Below are 23532 nucleotides of genomic sequence, written 5' to 3'. Positions count from 1 at the left end.
CTGCGCAGCTCTGGGTGCCTGAACTGATGGATACATCCCAGGGCATGGATTCCATCCCCTGATGCTGCCTGTGAGGAGCGAAGACGACACACACACACTGCAGCCCTACTCCCAAACCCCACATACCAGAGCTCACAGAGAAGAAAAGCACAACAGGACTGGGGGAAAGCGGGTTTGTGAGTTTAATGTGAATTCAAGTAGACTTAAAAACCATCTGGAAGCCGATACAGGGGTTTGAAGCACGACTGACACCTCCACCAGCACATTTCAGCACAAGGGACTTGAGGTAACAGCTCCCTCGCACAGCAAACAGTTTGGTGAGGACAGCGCTGCAGGACAGAGGGAAACGCCTCTCCTGGAGTTTACTGCTTCTCTCGATGCGCTCTGAATTCATCAGCACCAGATACAGAACTGACTCAAAGAACACACCATGAAGTCAGACCCGACCAGCAGCGATGTCCATTTCCGTGTTACCTGGACAAACTGGAAGTGTGGGTATTTCTCCATGACCATGCCAGCCTTCCAGCTGGAGACAGGAACAGGGAAGAGACTATCCGTGCTTCCTCATGTCCTTCGTCATCAGCCCGAGCCAACACTGGCAACACTGAAAGACACCACGAACCGCACAGTTATTGCTGTACAAACGAGGTGGAAAGTCCACTCGTTTTGAGTGTCCAGGTGGAAGGAAATGGCACCAACACTGCCAGAGCAAACCAGCTGAACACCGGGAGAGGCGGGAAGGCCGGCGCTTAAATTTAACTGCCAACAGTGGGATCTACGGAATAAAAGCACATTATTTGCATATATGATTTTTCACTTGATTCTGTAATGCAAAAGGTTGCAACTGTGGCCTTCGATGCAGCCAGCATGAAAATACACCCCGTTGCCAGAGCCATGCGTCACCCAAATGGAACCATCACCAGAGGAAGCAAGCACTCCTCTTCAGAGAAGCTGCTGGTGCCAGGCCCCTTGCCAGACACACGTGGAAGAAACAGACTTCAGGTATTTAAAGGAAGCACGTACCATCCTCACAGAGCCCGTGTGCTCACAGGCTGGCTCTGGTGGGAAGCTGAGCTGTGCACAGCCTCCATCTCTGCAGGCTGAGCACTAATCCAGCCTGCAGGTAAGGCCAAGGCAAGCGGCTGTTTCCATGCTGAGGGAAGTAACTTGGAACTAATCCAGTTGTTCCTGGGAAGAGCAGTAGTGAGGGACAGTCCTGTGTGGTTACAGACTCTGCATCACCAAATGTAAAAGCTCAGGAGAATTTTAACCTACTGTGATCAGTGAAGCATATTCCTATTATCTTTCCTTCTGGGAAACAAGATATATTATCTCTCTACATAAATCTATATTTTAAATATACTCTGATATATATTTAGAATGGGCGTAGCTCTGCTATGTACATGTACCTTGCACGTACACCCAACACAGCATCCAGCAGACACAGCCCATGCTCTGAGAGTGGAACCGCCCTAACCTGCACGAGTGCCATTCGTGACGGTCCAACAACAGAGACAGATTTCAGCCTCTGTGGCCCGAGTCGTGCTGGCAGTGGACTGTGCTGAGCAGGAACTGCTCAGAATAAAAACCGACCACCCTAAGGCCAAGCACTCATTCTGCCAAGCATTTCCAGGCACAGCTGCTAAGTTATACACGCTCCCAGTCATTTCCCTGAATAAACCGGATGGAGCCTCAGCCCATCCAGGCGAGATGTGGCGTTCCCTCCCTCAGATCAGCCAGCTCCATTTTCCTCAACTCAGCCTAGAGGACAACGCGACATCAAGGATCACAAATACTTGGACAGACATGTTTCGAATTTAAAAAGCAGCCCCAGGCGTGCAGACCTGGGTGACGCCGTAATGCCCTCTTCGTTTCAAAGTGCGTTTAAAGACTGGGATGTAAACAACATTGTATCGAGAGGACAGAAAGGTTAAAAAGCGAAGGGTTTCTAACTGTGGGTGGTATCCTAGTGAGCACGTTACTGTCACGGGGTGATTAACAGGGGCCGGGGTGATTAACAGGGGCCCAGCTGGGGTACGGCTACAAAGGCTGCAAGCCTTTTGCTATATCAGTCCCCCAGTGCTGGGAGAAGGTCAGCGATGCTGTCGACGTAGTAGTCAGGTACCAGGTTGTGCCGGGCCGGACAGCCGCTCTCCTGGTGGCCCTGCACCTCCTCCAGCGTGGAGACACCGGTCAGCGTCAGCAACGTGGTGAGGCCACAGCTGTTGCCCATCAGGATGTCTGTGTCCAGCCGGTCTCCCACCATGATGGTACGAGTGGGATCGATGTCAAACTCGCTCGCCACGCAGTCGAACATGTAGCGGTTGGGCTTCCCTACGATGAATGCCTCACGCTGAGCTGCTGTCTCCACTGCTTTTACCAGGCAGCCGGTCCCTGGGAAGAGAACAGAAAATGTTGATTAGAAGTTGACCAAGGCTCTCAGTCCCCACGAGCTGGTATAAAACTGCACGGTGATTTGGAAACACAATGCTGCAGCTTTACAGACAGGACAGGCAGAGGAAGAAGTCAGTCCCATGAGATGCAGTGCGTGAAACCTTTTGGGAGGCTGAAATACCATCCCACATTGAGATCAAAAAGGATCTGCTGCTCCTCGAGTAAAGGATCAACAAGGATTCTCCCTCTTTTGGGGGTGCAGTACGGAGGAAGAAACACAGGGCCACATGAGGTACAAGCCTGATACTGTCCCTGATACTGAAAATACCAGCAAATAAACTCTCTAAGACTTGTTTTAGTGGTTTAGAAACCAAGCATCGTTTATCAGGCCTGGGTGACAGCAGGGAGTGATCTCCATCGATTGTGTGTTGTGAGACAAGAGCTGAACAGTGTCTGGAAAAACACTGACCAAAAGAAAACATGCCAGAAGAGACAAAACCCATGCTAACAAAGAGACATAAAGGTTGGATGGGACCTTGAGCAGCCTGGTCTAGTGGGAGGTGTCCCTGCCCATGGCAGGGGGGTGGAATGGGATGATCTTTAAGGTCCCTTCCAACCCAAACCATTCCACGATTCTATGATGTCCTGCCTAGCTTTCAAAAAAACACAATTACTTCATGAAATTTAACTCGTTTAGTTTAAACTAAAAATAGTCCACTTGCCATAATCATAGAATAGTTTGGGTTGGAAGGGACCTTAAAGCCCATCCAGTTCCAACCCCACTGCCATGGGGAGGGACACCTCCCACTGGATCAGGCTGCCCAAGGCCCATCCAACCTGGCCTTGAACACCTCCAGAGATGGAGCAGCCCCATCTTCCTTGGGCAACCTGGGCCAGCCACTCTCATAGTGAAGAAACTCTTCCTTATATCTAGTCTAAATCTGCCCCTCTCCAGTTTATACCCACTGCCCCTCATCCTATCACTACAAGCCTTTGTCAACAGTCCCTCCCCAGCTTTCTTATAGTCCCTTCAGGTACTGGAAGGTAACATGACCCTGAGCTGTGGAACTGTGGAGCTAGGGAGCCCCCGAAGCCTGGGGACTCGTCCCGAAGAGCCCCCAAAGCCCGGGGAGCCCCCGAAGCCTGGGGACTCGTCCCGGGGAGCTCGGAACTGCCCAGGCCGCCCTCCCCCCCCCGTTCCCCTCCCCGCGCACCGGGGATGGCGGCGCCTCCCTCGAGCGGGAGCCGGTTGTCCCGGTTGGTGCCGACAAGCAGGCAGCCGGTCCCGTCGCGCAGGAGGTAGCGCAGGGCCTGGCAGAGCTTGGCGTAGCTGAAGTGCTCGTCGAAGCCCACCAGCACGGCCCTGACGGCGGGGTCGAGCGGCGCCCGGGCCCAGTCGGCGGGTGCGGGGCCGGGCAGGGCGGCGGGCCCGGGGCCCAGGTGCGGGACCCCCACGGCCTCCAGCTCGGCGGCCAGCGCGGGGCTGCCCAGCACGTAGGCGGCGGCGCCGGGCGGCAGCGTCTGCCGCAGGTACCGGGCGGCGCAGTAGGCCGAGCCGAAGACGTGCCGGGGCTGGGCCGGGGGGAAGCCGAGGCGCCGCAGCTTCTCGGTGTAGGCGACGCGCGTGCGGCTGCTGTTGTTGGTCACGTAGCACAGCCGCTTCCCCGCCGCCGCCAGCCGGCCCAGCGCCGCCGCCGCGCCGCCCACCGCCGCCTCGCCGCGCCACAGCACGCCGTCGCAGTCGAACAGCAGCGTGTCGGCCGCTCCGAGCACCGCGCGGGCCGCCTCGGCCTCCAGGCGACGGCAGCGCCTCGGCTCCGCGCCGCCCGCCATGCCCGCCATGCCCGCCATCGCCCCGGGACAGGGCTGAGCCGAGAGAGGGAGCTCATTGGCTGAGCCGGGCAGAGAGAGAGCCCATTGGCTAGAGGAAGCGGTGGCCCCGCCCCCCCGAGGGCCGGCGGCGGCTCCCTCCGCTCTCATTGGCCGCTCTGCTCTCTGTCCCGCCCTCCAGGCGTCTCCATTGGCTGCGCCCGAGAGGAGCGAGAGCCCATTGGCTGAGGGAGGTGATGGCCTCGCCCACGCTGCTGAGAACCGGCGCTTTCCTACGGCTGCCGGCTGGTTCCTTCTCCTTAAGAATCACAGAATAGTTTGGGTTGGAAGGGACCTTAAAGCCCATCCAGTTCCACCTCCTGCCATGGGCAGGGACATCCCACTGGATCAGGCTGCCCAAGCCTCATCCAACCTGGCCTTGAACACCTCCAGGGATGGGGCACCCAACACTGCTATGGACAACCTGGGCCAGGGCCTCAACACTCTCATGGTGAATAAATTCCTCCTTATGCCTAGCCTAAATCTGCCCCTCTCCAGTTTATACGCCTTCCCCCTCGTCTTATCACTACAAGTCTTTGTAAACAGGCCCTCCCCAGCTTTCTTGTAGTCCCTTCAGGTACTGGAAGGTCGCTATAAGGTCTTCTTCTCTTCTCCAGGCTGAACAAGCCCAAGTCTCTCAGCCTGTCCTCCTATGGGAGGTGCTCCAGCCCTCCCATCATCTTTGTAGCCTCCTCTGGACCCGTTCCAACAGCTCCATAGCCGCCTCATGTTGAGGATTCTAGAATGGACATAATACTCCAGGCGAGGTCTCGCAAGAGAGGAATAGAGGGGCAAAATCACCTCCCTCGCCCTGCTGGCTACATGTCTTTGGATGCAGCCCAGGATATGGTTGGCCTTCTGGGCTGAGCTTTTCATCAACCAGCACCCTGAAGTCCTTCTCCTCAGGTCTGCTCTCAACCACATCATCTCCCAGCGTGTACTGAAAACAGGGATTGCCCCGTCCCAGGTGTCAGGTCGTTAGGTCGCCGGGCTCTTTAGGTAACTGGTTAGGCAACGCATTAGGTAACTGGTTAGATAACTGGTAATTCTGCCGAACCCCGGAACCCCCGCGCGGTGCCCGCGTTTCCTGCCCGAGCCCCCGCAAGGGTCCGCCCGTCACGCGGGCCCGTTGTTATGACGACACGGCCGTAAAGCCGCCATCTTGACGGTGCGGCGCGTTGCGACATGGAGGCCGCGATGGCGCTTACGGCAGCCGCGGCGAGGGGGGGGGGCGGCCGCGGCGGGGTCCCGCGGCGGAAGCGACACCGACACCAGTCCCGGCCCCGGCGCCTTCCTCCGCCTCCCCGCGCCCTTCAGTGAGGAAGGTACTGCTGCGGGGCCGTGGGGAGGGGCCGGTGGGGCCGGGGCGGTCGGTTTAGGGCGGGGGGAGGCCGCCCCGCGGCCCCTCGGCAGCTCCATCCCCACTCCCGGGCCCTCCTGGCTCGGCGGGAGCTGCCCGGAATGAGCAAAGTCATGGGCTCCGGTGTCAATGCTGCTTAGCAGTCGGTGTGAGAGGCAGCCCCGTGCCCCGTTCCTCCGCCCCGCAGCCCTAAGGCAGCTCCATCCTTCCCTTCCCGGTCCCTCCTGTCCCGGTGGGAGCTTCCCGGGACGAGCAGAGTCATGGGCTCTGGTGACAACGCTGCTCGGTAATTAGTGGGGGAGGCCTCCCCGCGCCCTGTCCCTCTGTCCCACAGCTCTTGGCAGCCCCACACCCCGACTCTCTGCTCCACAGCAGCTCTGCTGTGGCTGGCTCTGCTGCCAGCCTTGCTCAGTAAGGTATGGGAGGCTGCCCCACAGCCCCTTGGCAGCCCACGCCCTGTTCCATCCTTCTCTTCCCGGGCCTTCCTGTCCCAGTGGCAGCTCCCCAGGATCAAGCAGAGCCTCACATTCCAGTGCCAGCACTGCTCGATAACTGGTTTTCCTAACCCTCCCACCTGCCTTTTAACCCGCAGATGAGGATGACGTGCACAAGTGTGGCCGCTGCCAGTCGGAGTTCACCTCCCTGGAGGATTTTGTGCAGCACAAGATGCAAAAGGTCTGCCAGCGGGTTCCCGATGCGCTGCCCGCCGCACCAGCAGCACTCCTTGGCCAAGAGGCACAAAAGGTGACAGCAGGCTTCTCCTCAAGCCATGATTGAAAGTAATTAGATTCATAGGATCATGAAATGATTTTGATTGGAAGTGACCTCAAAGCCCATCTGGTTCCAACCCCTGCCATGGGCAGGGACACCTCCCACTGGATCAGGGGGCTCCAAGCCCCATCTAACCTGGCCTTGAACACCTCCAGAGATGGGGCAGCCACCACTGTTCTGGGCAGCCTGGGCCAGGGCCTTCCTACCCTCCTTGTGAAGAATTTCTCCCTGATATCCCATGTCCATCTTCCCTCTTTCAGCAGAAAACTGTTCCCCTCGTCCTCTCTCTGCACTCCCTGATCAGGAGCCCCTCCCCAGCATTCCTGAAGCCCCTTTAAGCACTGCACCTTTCATTCTGATATCCCTACCTTGAAAATCTCTGCAGGGCCCACACTCTTCTGCATGTGGTCTGTTGGGTTGGAGAGGAGAGAAAGAATATGGTGTTTGTAAAGGTCAGAAAGCCTCTCTGCTAAAATGTTATCCATTACAGCAGGTCGTCCCTTCCGTCGAGGAGTCAATAACTGTCGCTCACATAGTTGTGGAAGCATCTTCCATAGCAGAGGAAATCAGCAATACGTCAGCTGTAGTAGGTGAGCTTTCAGACGGCTGCCGGGTCCGGAACGGTTCACCCATCCTCTGGTTTGTGTGGTAGCTGGGTCAGCGCTTGGCATCACTGCATACTGGGACTGAGGACTGGGCACTGGCTCAGAGATGTGAGCGGTGTCCCTGGGCCAGCTTTGCAGCTCTCTGCATGTTAATACAAATTAGATTTGAAACTGCAGGCCATGAAATGGTCTCAAGCTGCGCCAGGAGAGGTTTAGATTGCATATTAGGAAAAATTCCTTCACCAAAAGGGTTGTCAAGCACTGGAAGAGGATGCCTAGGGCAGCGGTGGGGTCACCATCCCCAGGGGGATTTAAAAGCCATTGGATGTGGCACTTAGGGACAAGGTTTAAGTGTTGGTCTTGGCAATGTGAGGTTAACAGTTGGACTCAATGATCTTAAAGGTCTTTTCCCACCTAAATGATTCTATGATCCTGTGTCCCTTTTCATCTTTGTGCTGCAGTAATGAGAATTGTGCAAAGAGCCATGTTCCACTGTTAAGGTCTCTGTTTCTCCTTCTTACCATGTGAAATGCTGAATGGGAAACAGATCTAGTCCTGGAAAGCTCTCTTCTATAAAGAATGTAACTGTCTCCATATCCTCTTCCCAGGCAGTGGGCACATCAAAGAAGTCATTGTTGCAGGAGACCATGTGTTTGAAAACCCAAATGGTCACGTTGATGGGGAAGTGGCTGAAGAGCAAGGCAACCCTGATGAGCAGGAGCAGGATATTTCCACAGAGCTGATAAAGGTTAAGCTGCTGGTTAACAAGGAGGGGCGATACGTGTGTGAGCTGTGCCAGAAGACGTTCAAAACAGTACGTGCCACTTCTATGGCGTTCGGGTTCGTGAGGTGTTTAGACAAGCTGTTAACTAAAGTATCTCAGTACCTGATAACAATGTGCCTCTCTACTGCATGCTACACTTCCAAAAGGGAAGCTCCAGTTCCAGAAGGAGCATTGTTGTTCTTTACAGTTGAAATGTAAAATCTTTAACCATTTGGAACGTCTTCTAAAGTAAAATTCTCTCTGTAGGCAAGCATCCTCAAAGCTCACATGATCACGCACAGCAGCAGGAAGGACTATGAATGTAAGCTCTGTGGCACTTCCTTCAGGACAAAAGGTTCTCTGATTCGACACCACCGGCGTCACACTGGTAAGACAGTTCTCCAGAGTAAGCGTTCAGCATTGCTGAGTGCACCGCGTGTGGTTATCCAGTGTGCCCTCATGTGGAATTTATTGCTGCCTTGTGCCTCCTGCTGTGTGGAGACGCTTGAGCTCCCCAGTGTTTGGGACATTGGGAGGCAGTGTGAGGTCCTGGGATAAGCACAGTCCTCTTACTGCAAGGAGCTGAAAGCGCTCTCCTAGCACTCTGTTACACAGAGCTCAGTCTGGCTGTCATCAGTTTAACACTGTTCTTCTGATTCTTATCGTTTCCAGATGAAAGACCTTACGAATGTAAGAAATGTGGGAAAAGCTTCCGGGAATCAGGAGCTTTGACTCGGCACCTGAAATCCTTGACACCTTGCACCGAAAAAATGAACTTTAACATGAACAAAGAAATAGTAGTCAGCAAGGATGATCTGCCAACAGGTCAGTGATTCCACCAGTACCTGCCTTGTGTCTGATAAAATGGAGCACGCCTCAGAACCTAAACTACTGATTCTTTCTCACTTATGAAACAAATGTTATCATAGAATGCTTTGGGTTGGTAAGGACCTTAAAGATCATCCAGTTCCAACCCCCCTGCCATGGGCAGGGGCACCTTCCTATCAGGTATTCAGTTTGTATCTTTTATACAGGAAAAATTAAGTTATAGAGTTATACCATTAACCTGAAGTGCACGTAGCCAGGTGTTGGGGAGGGGCTCTTGATCAGGGAGTGCAGGGATAGGACAAGGGGGAATGGTTTTAAGCTAAAAGTGGAGGTTGAGATGAGATCTTGGGGAGAAACTGATGAGGGGTGGCTGTACCTCAAGTGATTCGCTGTCCTTTTCTTGAAGGATCCTGTAGCTCAAATACAGACACCGTTTCATCGATAGCAAGTGAATCCATCGAGACCTCTCCTGTCATTCATCTTGTGACAGATGCAAAAGGCAACGTTCTTCATGAAGTCCATGTCCAAATGCAGGAGCTTCCTGTTGTGGATGCAAATTCGCTGGACCAAGATGTGAGTGACATTCCTCTTTGTGCATTTTATGCAGAGAAGTATTTTGGAAGTAATTCACCTCATAGACAGAATTTTCTTAGGTGCTAAGGATAAATCTGTGTGCTGGAAGTAAATAGTTAATTAGCTGCTTTTTCATCAAAGAATCACAGAGTCATAGAATCATTGAGGTTGGAAAAGACCTCTCAGCTCATCCAGACCAGCCATCAGCCCAACCTCACTGCGTCTGCTAAACTATGTCCTCCAGTGCCATGTCCACACGATTTTTGAACCTTTTTTAGTTTTTTTAGAGACTCCTGCACTGCCCTGGGCAGCCTCTGCCAGGGCTTCACCACTGTCAGTAAAGACATTTTTCCCAATATCCAATCTGAGCCTCCTGTGGTGCAACCTGAGGCCATTTCCTCTCATTCTATCCCTTGATACTTGGGAACAGAGACCAGCACCCACCTCACCGCAACCTCCTTTCTGGGAGCTGCAGAGAGCATTGAGGCGAACACTCTCTGACCTTGTCTGACCATCTGCCGCTGCGAATGCATTGTCCAGGGGCTGTGCAGGCCTCACTGCCTCCGTGCCTCCGCAGGGTGGAACAGAAGGTTGAGGGTGGTGGCGTTGACCATTCCCAGCTACGAGACTGCGATAGGAGCAAAGGCTCCTCATCCCTTGGCCTACGCATTGTCAGAGCACAGATTCACCTCGTTTTCCCTCTCGTCCAAGTCCATTCTCTCATTGATCTTTCAGCCCTGCATCACAGCATCGGACACCCTAGAAAGGATGACTGTGGAGTGGTGTTGCTGAACCAAAAGGGCTGACCGTGTATTTGCTGATAACTTCTTTCAGCAGCCGCATGCCGAGGAGCTGCCGTGTGAGGGGGAGGTCAACAGTGAGAATCTGCTGCGGCAGGCCATGAGGAACTCAGGGATCGTGATAGAGAGAGTCGCTATGGAGGAGGTGCCCAAGCCTGTTGAGCCTGCTGCAGCTGCTGCAGGAGAGCTGGAAAATGAAGCAGTGGAAGCAGAAGAGGAGCCGTGTGGGGAACAGTGCGTTGAAGTAGAACAAGCAGAGTCTGTATGTTTGTATTCCATCAATAGATTAATTTTTCAATCTTGTGTGCCTGCCCTTGGTTGTGGACAGCACTGCTGGCCTCGCCACCCCATGCCTTATCCTCTGATAATGCATCTGCATCTCTCTCTCTGCCAGGGTCATTGTGTTATGTATTACACACACGCTTCAGGTGCACTGGTAGTTTGCTTGTGCACACACTCTCACTCTCTCGCTCCTTTCAGCCCCCATCACCCATTAACAATATAAATTCCTTGTGAGAGCTGGAGTGTTTAATTGGGAATTTGCTTGGCAACCTCTACTGTACACAGCAGTATAAAAATGCTTATGTTTTACCATTTTCTTTCTGATAGACAGATGCGGAAAGAACAAACGGGTACAAAAGTTATGTTTGCCCTTACTGTAATGAAACCTTCAGTGAAGCTGCTTCCCTCGAAACACACATCAAGAGCCATTTAGGTAAAGTTCTACCACTTACGCTGTTATCTGAAATGCACCACATCTTTACTCTGATCTTAAACATAGTACAGCTTGCTTTGTTTCAGATTCCTTGCCTTTACCTGGCTGTTAGCTGTGCAGACTCAATTGAAATGTAACACACCAATATGAAAATCTTGACTCTGAGCTCTAGAACAGAAGGTAAAAGAAATACTTGAAGTCACCCCATTTTCCATGTTTCAGAGCCTGCGCTGCATCCTTGGAAGCAGCATTTTGTGACAAGGCCAATAAAAAGGTTAGTGAGGCAGATGAGGTTGATAGGCTGGAACTGCTGCTTGAAAGGCACCAAAGGCCGCAAGAGTAGCTTTAGAGTGGAATTCTCTTGGGAACGAGACAGAGCCCATACACTCAGTTGAAAATACTATTTCCCTCCTTTTCTGGGTTAACGTTTTGGTAAGAATTCTGTTGCAGCAGGTACTGGTGCTCCTGCTGGTTGTTCCGTATCAACCACGTGCGCTCTCCCTCTCTAGATTACAAACCTTTCAAGTGCGAGGAGTGTGGCAAAGAGTTCACAAAGGGCTACCTGCTGAGGAAGCACCAAGAAGTGCACGTGAACGAACGGCGATTCCGCTGTGGAGAGTGCGGCAAGCTCTACAAGACCATTGCGCACGTGAAGGGGCATCGAAGGGTGCATTCGGATGAGCGGCCGTATTCCTGCCCAAAGTGCGGCAAGCGCTACAAGACGAAGGTGTGCCTCCCTCACAGCAGGCTTGCCTTCCTATTTTCCTTTCCAGAACCAGGGTTTCGGAGAGATAAGGAGGCTTTGCTCCTGGAAGAACAAATGCCAGCTTGCCTGCCTCTTGTAAGAGCAGAAGCTCCAAAAGGAGCTTTTGTTTTAGGGAGGGAAAGAGGGACAGAGTTAATAAAACCTTCACATTTGTGAAGAAACCATTCCTTCCTGTGTGAAAAAAAAATATAATGATAATAAGCAAAATACTTGTGTTTCACAGGAGAAGTATTAAGTATTTAAGTGTTTTACATGAGAAGAAGTCCTCAAAGATGTTGGCTTTTACCCTGGAAGCTGACATACTGCTAGCTTGAGTTCGTCCTTCCCTTGAGCCGCCTTTCTCTTGCTTCTCTCTCTCCAGAATGCCCAGCAAGTTCATTTCCGCACACACTTGGAGGATAAGCCCTACGTCTGCCAGTACTGCAGCCGCGGCTTTCGGGAGAAGGGCTCGCTGGTCCGCCACATCCGCCATCACACGGGGGAGAAGCCTTTCAAGTGCTACAAGTGCGGGCGAGGGTTTGCAGAGCACGGCACCCTCAACAGGCACCTAAAGACCAAAGGTGAGGTGGCAGCCCCTGCCTGCCTTGGGCTGGGCTGGGGTTGGTTTGGATGAGCTGTTTTCTGGCTGAATTATGATGTTTGTTTTCGGAGTGGATCCAACAACCTTTGTCCAAGGCCATTTGTTACCTGCATCTTGGTGATCTTTCTGAATTGGCATTAACAATCCAGCTGCAGGGGTGCTGTGGGCTCTGCTCCAAACTCTGGCTTAAGTAGCTGCTGTAAGGCTGCCACTGCCTGAAGCAGGGAAGACAGACCCTGTTCTGTGTAGGAGTCTGCTCTGAACTGTGCAGTGGTTCTGTTCCAAGGTTCTACTTTCGCTTTTTGACTCCCGTTCAGGTGGCTGCCTCCTCGCTTTGAAAGAGGTGGAAGAAGTGATTGTGTCGGAGGAAAGTCAGTCTGCTGACAACTTAGCGGCGACGGTCATTTCGGAAGATCCTCACACTGTTTTGGTAGAGTTTTCCTCGGTGGTGGCGGATACTCAGGAATACATCATTGAGGTAAGAATGGGCAAACAGCTTCCTATTCTGAATTCAGCATGGTATTCTGGTCCATAAAAACTGTTCAACATCTAGGCTTTTGGGAGATGGCAAAATATCCCACCCCTGCCTGTGTGATCTTAGGAATAGGCAGGGTTAATCTGGTTCAGGAGTGCATGGGAAGCCTGCTTCACCCTGAAGTCCTGCATATAACGCAGGCAGGAAAAGGACCACGTGGGGAAGACTGTCAGTAGTTCACCAGGAGGCTGAGACCCAAAACCTTGGACCATGCCAGATTTTATGTCCTCACAAACTTCTTTCACTTTTCCCTCAACTCTTGCCTCCTTTTCTCCATTTCTATTCAGCTTATTTTGTCCAAAATAACCTCTGTTGTTTTTAACTGGCTGTGACTGCCAAAAGCAGTGAGTTACACGTTTTGCTTTCTCCTCTTTCATGACAGAGCCAGTTACTCTTCCATGCAGAATAACACAGCTCATTTATCGAGTCCTGTTAGTGCTGCTGGAGTTGACATTGTGGCTGCTACGAGCAGGAGAAAAACGTGCTCTGTGGCCGAGTCCTGCTGAGGGAGGAGGGTGTTGTCTGTTATTTGTGAGCACTTCGCGTTACTTCTAAGTTGCTCTCACTGATGGGATTTGGAGGGAATTTCAAGGAGTTGTCTTTAGAGTAGCTGCTGCACCAAGGGGGAAACACAAAGACTTTGATCTTAGTGTCTTGTATCTTGGCAATAAAAGAGTTGTTTTCTAACAACCTAAAAAGGGAATCATCGTATTTTCTCTTTCAAGACTGCTACTGAAGACATGGAGACAAGTGAAGCCACAGAAATAATCGAGGGAACAAGACACGAGGTAAAGCAGACACATCAGCCATTAGTTTGGGGACTTGGTGTAGATGAAATCAACCCCTTCTAGTGACTGATCGATTTAGCTGCCCCTGTAGTCTTACAGACCTGTATGTATACAGGCACAATCCTGGTCATGCTGGGTTGGCCTGAGCTCTGCTGCCCCCAGATCCATTGCTGCTGACTTGCATGGCTTTGTAGATGAGAGTAGAGCTGCTGGCTGTACTGTAACGCTGCAGCTTTGGGGAAATGATGTTCTTAATCATTTAATCTTAATCATCTTAATTACTTCTTACAAGAAGTAATGGTTGCTGCACCATCAGCAGCTGGCTCGGCTCCTGAACTGGTCTGTTGGTTTGGATGTCTGGGCACATGTCATTAAGGTTTCCTGTGAGCAGCAGTTTGAACAACCCACAGTGAAACCTTCATAGAGGTGTGAGATGTTCAGGAGTTGTGGGGCGATGAGAACTACAGGGAACAGCTGGAGGAAATGGGGATGAAATGGTGCTTGTACTGCCCCCCTGGTCATTGGGCCCTGCTCACAGCGGTGATCGCTGCCTGTACTTTTAACTGAGCACAACACGCCCAGAAATAACGTGGCCTCGTTTCTCTCCACATAGGTCGACAGCCACATTATGAAGGTCGTGCAACAAATAGTAAATCAAGCAAACTCCGGTCACCAGATCATTGTACAGAACGTCACCGTGGCGGAAAACACCAGTGTGACCACAGATGCCACAGACACCATCACCATCGCCACCCCTGAGAGCCTGACGGAGCAGGTGGCAATGACGCTGGCATCTGCCATCAGGGAAGGAGCGGTGCTCACTGCAGAGGGGAGCATCGAGACAGAGGAAGGGACAGTGACGATGGTGGCATCCGAGGACATCGAGATAATGGAACATGCAGGAGAGTTTGTGATCGCCTCCGAAGAGGGGGAGGTGGAAGTCCAGACGGTTATCGTGTAATGGAGGGCATGCAGCCAGCGACAATATTGATGTAGAACAGAGTGGTCGTCTCCAGTCTGGGGATTTGGATCAGTCCTAAGATTGCCCTTATATTCGTTCAGAGCAGAGGGTGCTTCCCTAGGGCAGCACATCGGTACAGCCCCAAAATGGAAACAACGGTACTGAAGAACCTCTACACGGTTCCGCGGTGGCAGTGACTGGTATGCAGGATTTGAGTCTCGGTATCTTGTCAGCTGCCTCAAAGATCTCTGCCTAGCGTTTACCTCTGGGCCCAGGACAGCAGCGTTCCGTGTTTTAGATTTAAGGGGATTCAGAGAGAAGCGAGTCTTTAGGGCCTCCTAAGAGACTCCTTCATTGCGTGCATTTTAAAACCAACAAAGGAAACCAAACCTGAGGAGCTCTGGTGTACGTTCACCACCACTCAGAACCATTCATGCCTTTAACCTCACTCCTTTAGCCCTCCTGAGGCATGGTACTGCAGTATTTTTCCATGATATCCTGGACACGTAGCCTTATGTACTGGTCTGTGAGAGAATGCATCCTAGTACCCTCGCTGTGCCGGCCAGGCTGCTCGGAGAGCTCCTCTGTCGGTCTGTAAAGCCATATTGTATAGGAATTTTGGGTTTTGTAACCATATATGGATTTTTAATTGCATAATGTACAGACTCTGCATGTAAATAAATACATTTCTAAAAATAAAATTATTTAAAGTTCTTACTATACTTTTCCAATTTCTGCTTTATTATCACTCAGACCCCTCTTAGCATTTGCTGTGAGAATCCCTCAGGTAAAGAGAAGCAGCACTTGTAGTTTCCTTTCCAAAAGTACCAGAGTGCCCAGGTGGCCAAGAAGGCCAACAGCATCCTGGTTTGGCACAATCGTGGTGTGGCCACCAGGGGAAGAGAAGGGATTGTTCCCCTGGACTCGGCTGCGCCTCAAATCCTGGGTTCAGTTTTGGGCCCCTCTGAGCACCCTGCTGAAAGGAAAGGCTCACAAAGAGGTAAGCAATAGCTTCACGTTTTCTTCTTTCTTTCCACTGCTGTAGCAAGCATAAAGATTTCCTTTAAATTCATCCAGACTCCCTTAGAATAAATGTTTCTGTAGACAGCCTTTCTGCTGGGTGAGAGCGCTGTCAGCTGGGGGGAAACGCCGCATCTCCTGGATTTGCACCACTCGTTAGAAGTTTGGTTGGTCAAGGCCAAGCAAAGCGTGAAGCAGGAGTAGGCACCCAGGATGAGCGTGAGCAGGGTGACGAAACCCAGCATGAAGACGATCCTAGGGAAAGTCATGAAAAGGTGCTGCAAAGAGAGGAAACAACAACTTTGTTAACAAGTTGGCCCATTCGATCACATGGAGGCTGGTGATCACCTCAGTATGCCTGTGGAGCTGCACATCCATCTCCACGTGTGCCCAGAGCAGGGGGGTTGGAACTGAGTGGGCTTTGAGGTCCCACAATTCCCAGAAATTGATTTCCTCCCAAGCCTTGCTAACACGTGGGGTTATTCTCTCCACCCATCAGCCTCTGAGCATTCATCCTTCCTACTGGAACTTTGCTTCTTTGTTTTGTTTTTTTTTTTTTAATTTTTTTTTTTTAAATTAAAAAAAATAATTAATGGAGATCATCTGAAACCAAACTGCCAAACAGAGAGGCTGCTGTCTGGTAAAACTTCAGTTTTTCTGATGTGGTACAGTTTAAGCAGCTCGTTTCTGAGTTAATTTCCAGTACTGGGGAGTGGTAACAGTACTGCTCAAAAATTCCCTGACCGAGATCCCTCTAAAGGAGACCAAAGCTGAAACATCTGTTGTCTAGAATGAGGAAAAGATAAAGCATTTTCTACTTATAACCTTCCTGCCCTACTACAGAAAGGGATGAGGGGATTGAAATGCAAATGAGTTGAGTGCTCCAAAGACTCAAAGTCACCCTTTGCCTGTAGATGAGAGAAAATATTCCAGCATCCAAGTTCCAGGATAGCAGGGTCCTGCTTTAACATCTCCATGAAAATATCTCAAGGAATGACAACTGTTCCCTAAGTAGTTGGTCACTGAAATGTACAGTCATTCTTTATGAACCAGATCTGCAGAGTGAAAGCAGCCTGGAGATAGAAATCCAAAGCACGGGAGAGCGGAATGAAGTGCTGTGAGAAAAATCCCATCTTTTTAAAGTATTCTGCACGTTTTCTAAACTAACTTGGCTGTGTGAGGCTGGTAAAAGCCCTGCAGCCTGTGAGAACATCTTGCCTGTGAGAAGGGGTGGGTTTACAGGATCCTCGAAAGCAAAGACCTGGAAAATCCTTTCTCTAACCCAGAGCACATAAACTCACCTGAATGAGGAAGAGAACGTCGACAGCGCGCTCACGGCCCTCGTCGTCGATGTATCTCCCCTCCATCACATTGGACAGCAGCACCACTTGGACGAGAAATGCTGTGGTGATGGTGGTCATGGCGGCGGCCGTGGCGGTCAGCGTCAGGAGGTACAGCAGGAAATACCTGGCATTGAAGGCCCCGATGCAGTTGTTGACCCACACGCAGTGGTGATCAAAGCGATGTACGCACACGCTGCACAAACCTGTCGAGGAGCGAGGGACAGACTCTTCTGTTATTTGGGTTTTAAGTCGTCAGTTTGATTTTTACACAGTTTGGGATAGTTTTTCATTGGAGAAAATCTGATAATTATGGGCACGATTTAGCTGACAGCTTTTTAAGCAAATACATTCATTTTATTCATCAAAACCCCCATGCTACATAGACATGTATCTCATTTCTTTCTTTATTCATCACGCCTGCAGCTGAAAGACTTTGGTCTCTGTGAATACTGCCCAGCAAAACATATAAAAGGCAGCAACTGTAGCTCCCAGCTTTATTTTATAACAGATTATAACAGCAAATTCTGCAAGAGAAACACAAAATCCTCAGCTCAGGTCTTGGCAGGTGATAATTTTTAATTTAACTTCTAGATGCTAAAAGTTCCCGACTCAAAGCAACACCCTCAGAACTGGTGATCTCTGTGAAAAGAACAGTCCCACGGACAAGCAAAGGGCAGCTGTGAGCTGGGACCCCATAAAACAAACACAGTCCTGTGTGGGTCATACTGGGTAACAGAACAGACATGGTGTAAATGCAGAAATGAGTGGAGAATTCATCTGGGAAAGTGTTACTGTTAGGCTTATCGAGGAAGTTTAGATTCTTACTGCAGTGTTTTGACCTGGCCGGCTTCTCCAGGTTGCACGCTGGACACACGATGCCTTTCTGAAACAACACACCATCATAGGCATAAACCTTAACCAACGAGGCGTGGTTTGATTTTGTTATTATACCTGCGAAAGAAAGAAGAAAACCAGTAAAAGTAATGGTGTTTGTGACATTCTTTAGGTTCCATTTTCCGATGGCAACAGCTCAGAATTGGGATGAACTCACCAGGGTTGGCACGGGAGCAGAGGACGAAGCAGCCCACGTTTCCAGCCAGCAGCAGGTAGGGCAGCAGGAGGAGGAGCAGGGGGAACTGCAGCTCCCAGCAGTACACAAACACTTCCCATGTGTACTCCCCGTACACGGCAGCCTGCAGGGCTACGTGCAGGCCAACAAACAAACAGCTCCTGTAACAGAAAGAGGATGGCCTGTTTCATACTCAGCATCCTGATTAACAGGCCAAGTACATTCAGAGGTGACCAGCAAAGACTTTCCAAATGCAAGGAGATGCTTCTTTTAGGTTTTCAGGCCAGTGTGGACTGCGTATTAATAGTGCTTTCTCCATCCAGTGGCTTCTCCTTCCCTTCTTCCCACATACACTCCTTTAAATATGCCAGCTAAATTCATTATCGTCCTGTCCTTTGGCTTTTTTTCCCAACAGCAGAGTCAAGTACAAAGCACCCTTGGTGCTGACAAAATAAGCCGCAGCAATAAGTAACAACACATCCTGCCAGAAGATGTTTGCCACGCACTGCTCTGGAGGCACAGAAAACCCTAGGAAGAAGGAACCTGAAAATCCCCGGAATAAGACAAGCAGCTGCTCCGACATCCATGTAGCAGGAGGTCAGCAGTGGCACACGCTGCCTCCGATCTGTTGGCAGCCCAGAGGCAGGCAGCACAAGTGCTTGGCACGCAGGGCTGTGTGGGATGCATCGCACTGAGCAACAACTGCCGGCAGCCGGGCAGAGATGCTCAGATGAAGCAATGCCAGAAGAGCAATGTTCTCTTACCACAGGGTTCTCTGCGTTATATGTCAGCTCGCTGGAGTTTTCCATAACAAGTGATGTATGTTTTCCTGCCACGGGCAGCCCCCTGCAGACAAGCTCTCCTCTACTCTTTCCCTCCCCACTCCTCTGCACAATCCAGCAGGACCCTGCAGTGTCTGCTCCCTGTTGCAGGGCTACAAGAAGACACCAAGTGCTGTGCCTCACTGGACTTCTCCAGAAACTGAAAAACCTCCTGCATGAATGAGGTGACGCAGCTGAGGGGTGTGTGTGGAGGAGCAAAGTGCCTCCAGCTCATAGTACAACTAGCCCAGGCCCAGCAGATAACAGCTCTGCTGCTGAAAGCGGTGTAACCGCTCCGTCTCAGGCTGTGTTAACAGCAAAGAATCTGCACAGCAGGTGCCAAAACAACTGCAGCGCATGCTCAGCAGCTGTGGATGTTACGCCTCCAGAGTGTCTGTCACACCTGAGTCACTGCCCCCAGAGGAAAGGTGTTTTAATCACTCTGAGGCAGATTCTAAAGCACCGACGTTTACAGTGAGCTACAAAATTTGCTCTAACACAGCAGGCTGCACGCTGCCAGCTGTGCAGCTTCCCCCCACGCCACCTGGATATCCAAGCTGCCGGACTAAGACTAATGGGATTTGAGGGAGAGGATGGGGAATTGCTAGCTCTGTCTAAACTCATTCTGCAGCTGCCGGAGTCTGCTGGAATTCCCCCATGGATGCAGCCTCCCACCAATGCAACCAACATCTGTTACACTGGAAGCTACTGAGCCACGTTATCTTTGTTTGTCAACATGTTCAGATATTTCAGGGTAGCATCTTCCCAACAATAAGCAAGGAACAGAGACACAGCAGTGTGGCAAACCTACAGGCAATCTGGAACCTCCAATGAGCATCCCTAATGAAGAGAGAACATCTGAGGATAACACTGAAGGCTATGATGGTGGCAGGAAGTCACTGGTAGTGTCCAGAAACGCCAGTAAAAAATAATGTCAAAAGCATGAAAAAGAAGTGCAATACCTTGTGTGGAAGAGCCTGTGAAGCGCCCGCTGTGTTGCCCTCTGGAGCTGTGTGGGGATTACAAAGGACAACACCTAAAGCAAATGAAAACATAGTGTTATCCAAACTGCACATTGGTCCTGCCTTGTGGGGCTGTCAGGCAAAACTGTCAGTCATCAACCCCTCAGTTATGTGCCTCTGTAGCCATGTTACCAAGGAGGAAGCTCATGTTCAGGGTCATCTGAGCTCTGAAGAAGATAGTCAAGTGTGTTGCTGGGGTTTTCAAACTGGGAGTGAGGTTCCATATTCTCAAAAACCCAGAAGGCACAAACAAATGTATCTGGGTTAATGTGTGAAAGTTATAAGGAGCTTAGACCAGGTTATAGATCGGGTAACTGGTTAAGCAGGGGATAGAGCTGAGCCATTTCTGAACTACAATATGCTTCATCAGGATGTCTGACAGATGCAAGTGGAGATAAGCGAAGGGATAAAGCCTGCTATCCTCTAGAAAATGTGAAAAAAACCAAACAACCCCCCCAAACCAACAGAAAACAAACAACCTCCACTAAAATCAACCCTTCTCTCCCAGCTTCTTTAGCTAGAGCGATCATCCAGTCTGATAACTCCATGTTTACCTAACTGCTGCTTCAAAACCAGCTAGACACAAGAAAACTGCCTGTCTTCATTCAGTGAACTCCTCAGCAACGGCCTCTGACTGTGGAATTGTTTGACCCTGCTGTTTGGAAGATGCTGAATCTCTATAGCAACACGCTGCTCCATCAGCGGCGGAGGAATTAGAGCAGCTGAGCCTATTTCTAGCTGACACGGAAAGAAAATATGCAGCGAGAGCTTCTTGTCTCTGATGTGAAAGCCCAGAAGGCAAAAAGCATATGCAGAAGTGAGAAGATGTTAAATATTTTTCCTCTAACTGGCGTGCCTCCTGTCAGCAGTCCAAGCGACAAAGCTTTTCTAAAAGAGGCTGCACACTGCGACAGGAAACACACGAGACAACCAGACAGAAATACAACCTGCGTGCTATTGCAAAATCCCTATTTTGATCACCAGCGTGTGTCAGCGCAGCCCAACATCGCACCTGACATCCACTGTTCCCCACCTACAACACAGCAACCCCTGCATTTCAGCCAGTCTGTATGCCAGAGCAAAAGGCTTTCACAAACACAACTTTTGCTTGCAGTGAGGAAAGCAGGAGGGAAGGAGAAGACTTGTACCATGCATAGAACTGCCTCGCACAAGGGAATCACTGCTAGCACAGAAACCAGGCTGGGGGGAGCTGATACCACGGAGCGAGAAGCAGCTGCACTGTGTGAGTTATTTCACACTGCTGACAGTGAACACTTTAAAGGATCTTACAAGAGTGCAGGCAAACAGCTTCAACAAACAGGCTGAGAGTCAAGGCTGCTGTCCCTGCCCACAGCAGGGAGGTTGGAACTGGATGATCTTTAAGGCACCTTCCAACCCAAACCATTCTGTGGTTCTAACTCCCAGGTTTATGCACTTCATTAATTATAGCCAGAAATGAATTTAAAACACAGTGTCTAGAGAAACTGTTTAGGATCACCTGTATTTATTTCACACACAGAAGTATTGATTACATTTCTCCAGAGTGACTCTGCATCACAGCAACGTTTTCACTGACCATTGTGACGTGCCTTTCACAGAAACAGCTACTGAGAAATGTGGGAATACAATAAAATTCTCTTAAGAATGATCTGCGCATCTATAAGTCAAACTGAAAAGAAACTACAACACCAGCAGCAAAAATCAAAGTCTGTTTAGAATCACATAAACAGCACTAAATGTTATTTAAAATTTAAATGATAATGCTCTTATCCTTTCCCTTCCAAGATTGCTGCAACTTTTTGCTTCCTTTCTTCATTCAGACACAGCCCAACAGACAGAAAAATAAGTAACTGCATTTTCAATTCATTCTGGTTTTACAATAAAATGCCAATTCTTAATCCTCTTTCAAAGCTCTTCATTCCTCCCTCCTTCTTAGGAAACAGCATACTGCAGCATTATTACAGACTCACATTAAAGAGCTTCCCCCCAAACATTTGCTACCAGTGACAATTCCCTCCCTATTTCAACTGCCAACTCTGCCACCTCTTTCCTCTTAATGAGAACAGTGGATACTATCAAATTGCCAACACTTGGGGCTTCACTATTATTTCTTCTTGTCCTATCACTTGTTACTTGGGAGAAGAGACCAGCACCCACCACACCACAAACTCCTTTGCTGGAGCTGTAGAGGGTGATGAGCTCTCCCTTCAGCCTTCTCTTCTCCAGGCTAAATAGCCCCAGGGCACTCAGCTGCTCCTCCTAAGACTTGTGTTCCACCTTGTTTGTACACTGGCATTTTTTATACAGGGGAGAAACACACTAATTTCAGCAGGGAGAAGGAAGACAAAGTGCCAGGACACTCTGGAAGGCCAGTTCTTTACCTGGCTGGCACTGCTGGTACTCCTCGCGAGGAAACCCTCCTTCCTGCCAGAGCACAGGCCGAGCAGAGCAATGGCAGCAAGCACAGAGCACAGGTAAATCCCGAACAGGGTGACAAACTCCATCCCTGGCCCTGCAACACAACAGAACCTGCTTGTCAGGGCCTTCTGCACAGCCCTGGCCGTTCTGTCAGCACCGGATGAGGCAGCCCAGGGCCAGAAGAGCTGCCTCCCCAGATAAATAACCCACACAAGATTTTTAGAATCATGGAATCATAGAATAGTTTGGTTTGGAATGGACCTTAAAGATCACCCATTTCCAACCCCCCTGCCATGGGCAGGGACACCTCACACTGGATCTGGTTGCTCATCCAACCTGGCATTGAACCCCTCTAGGGATGGGGCAGCCACCACTACTCTGGGCAGCCTGGGCCAGGGCCTCAACACTCTCATGGTGAAGCAGTTCCTCCCTTATGCCTAAAGGGAGGAAATAAATCTCCCCCTCTTCAGTTTATACGCCTTCCCCCTCATCTTATCACTACAAGCCTTTGTAAACAGCCCCTCCCCGGCTTTCTTGTAGCCCCTTCAGGTACTGGAAGGTTGCTGTAAGTTCTTCTCCAGGCTGAACAAGCTCCCCACCCTCACAGCAAAATATTTCTTCCTAATATCTCATCTCAATCTCCCCTCTTTCAGCTGAAAACCATCCCCTCTCATCCTATCCCTGCACTTCCTGGCCAAGTGTCCCTCCCCAGCTTTCCTGCAGCCCCTTTCAGCGCTGGAAGCTGCTCTAACGTCTTCCTGGAGCCTTCTCTTCTCCAGGCTGAACAACCCCAACTCTCTCAGCCTGTCCTCGTACGGGAGGTGCTCCCGCCCTCGGATTATCTCCTCTGGGGCTGTTCCACCACCTCCGTGTCCCCCTACGGGGTCTCAGAGGGGCAGGTCCCTCGCTGGGCCTGAGCCCGGGGGCTGCAGGGCTGGGACCACCCACCCCCGGCCCTCTGCCCGGGCCGCTCCCGCTCCGGCAGCAGCACCTCGGGGCCCGGCGCTGCGCGGGTGCCCTCGGCCGCGCTGCGGGCTCCCAGCCCCGGGAGCGACCGCCAGGCTGAGCAATCGATCGCCGAGACACGCCGCGCCCGCGCGGCAGCTCGGCGATCGGCGGGAGGGGCTGGGACTGGGATGGAATAAGAATGGGGTGAGGTGGGAGAGGGCTGAGAGTGGAATGGAGTTGGGTTGGGACGGGGATAAGGATAAGGATAAGGATAAGGATAAGGATAAGGATAAGGATAAGGATAAGGATAAGGATAAGGATAAGGATAAGGATAAGGATAAGGATAAGGATGGGGAAAAGGAAAAGGATAAGGAGAGGGATGGGGATGGGGATGGGGACGAGGATGAGGACGAGGATGGGGATAAGGAAAAGGATGGGGATGGGGACGAGGATGAGGATGAGGATGGGGATAAGGAAAAGGATGGGGATGGGGACGAGAATGAGGATGGGGATGAGGATGAGATGGGGATGGGGATAAGGATAAGGATGGGAATGGAGATAAGGATGAGGATGAGAAGGGGAT

At 50.9% G+C, this 23532-nt stretch overlaps 3 protein-coding genes across 6 annotated transcripts; 1 reads left to right on the top strand and 2 right to left on the bottom strand.

Moving 5' to 3' along the window:
• Nucleotides 1-167: 167 nt before the first annotated feature.
• On the bottom strand, nucleotides 168-4236 carry PGP (phosphoglycolate phosphatase). Its single transcript, XM_009566942.2, has 2 exons — nucleotides 3609-4236; nucleotides 168-2394 (listed from the first exon to the last, which is right to left on the bottom strand). The coding sequence occupies exons 1-2, from the start codon at nucleotides 4234-4236 to the stop codon at nucleotides 2069-2071; spliced, it is 954 nt and encodes a 317-aa protein (XP_009565237.2). The 3' UTR covers nucleotides 168-2068.
• Nucleotides 4237-5404: 1168 nt separating this feature from the next.
• On the top strand, nucleotides 5405-14947 carry E4F1 (E4F transcription factor 1; the record flags this gene model as incomplete). The annotated part of the gene is made up of 14 exons (XM_054080901.1): nucleotides 5405-5588; nucleotides 6216-6367; nucleotides 6885-6984; nucleotides 7608-7813; nucleotides 8030-8150; nucleotides 8435-8587; nucleotides 8997-9163; nucleotides 9998-10225; nucleotides 10573-10678; nucleotides 11188-11405; nucleotides 11806-12004; nucleotides 12342-12502; nucleotides 13285-13347; nucleotides 13961-14947. Coding segments are annotated over 14 exons (2406 nt in total), but the record flags the coding sequence as incomplete, so codon positions are not given.
• An 84-nt stretch (nucleotides 14948-15031) lies between these two features.
• ZDHHC4 (zinc finger DHHC-type palmitoyltransferase 4) lies at nucleotides 15032-23068 on the bottom strand. 4 transcript variants are annotated; one of them, XM_054080921.1, is made up of 7 exons: nucleotides 22950-23068; nucleotides 21965-22095; nucleotides 19524-19597; nucleotides 17723-17901; nucleotides 17464-17622; nucleotides 16630-16874; nucleotides 15032-15606 (listed from the first exon to the last, which is right to left on the bottom strand). In XM_054080921.1, exons 2-7 carry the CDS (start codon nucleotides 22085-22087, stop codon nucleotides 15322-15324), a joined length of 1065 nt encoding a protein of 354 aa, XP_053936896.1. In that variant the 5' UTR covers nucleotides 22088-22095; nucleotides 22950-23068; the 3' UTR covers nucleotides 15032-15321. The 4 variants fall into 4 exon arrangements, with proteins under 4 accessions (XP_053936896.1, XP_053936895.1, XP_053936897.1 ...); XM_054080920.1 differs by having other exon boundaries at nucleotides 22993-23068; XM_054080922.1 differs by lacking the exon at nucleotides 22950-23068 and adding an exon at nucleotides 22818-22928.
• Between the last annotated feature and the right edge of the window lie 464 nt (nucleotides 23069-23532).

The sequence above is a fragment of the Cuculus canorus genome, chromosome 15 (genome assembly GCF_017976375.1).
Source record: "Cuculus canorus isolate bCucCan1 chromosome 15, bCucCan1.pri, whole genome shotgun sequence".
Classification (NCBI taxonomy): Eukaryota; Metazoa; Chordata; class Aves; order Cuculiformes; family Cuculidae; genus Cuculus; species Cuculus canorus.
This window is presented reverse-complemented; position numbering and strand designations above follow the sequence as displayed.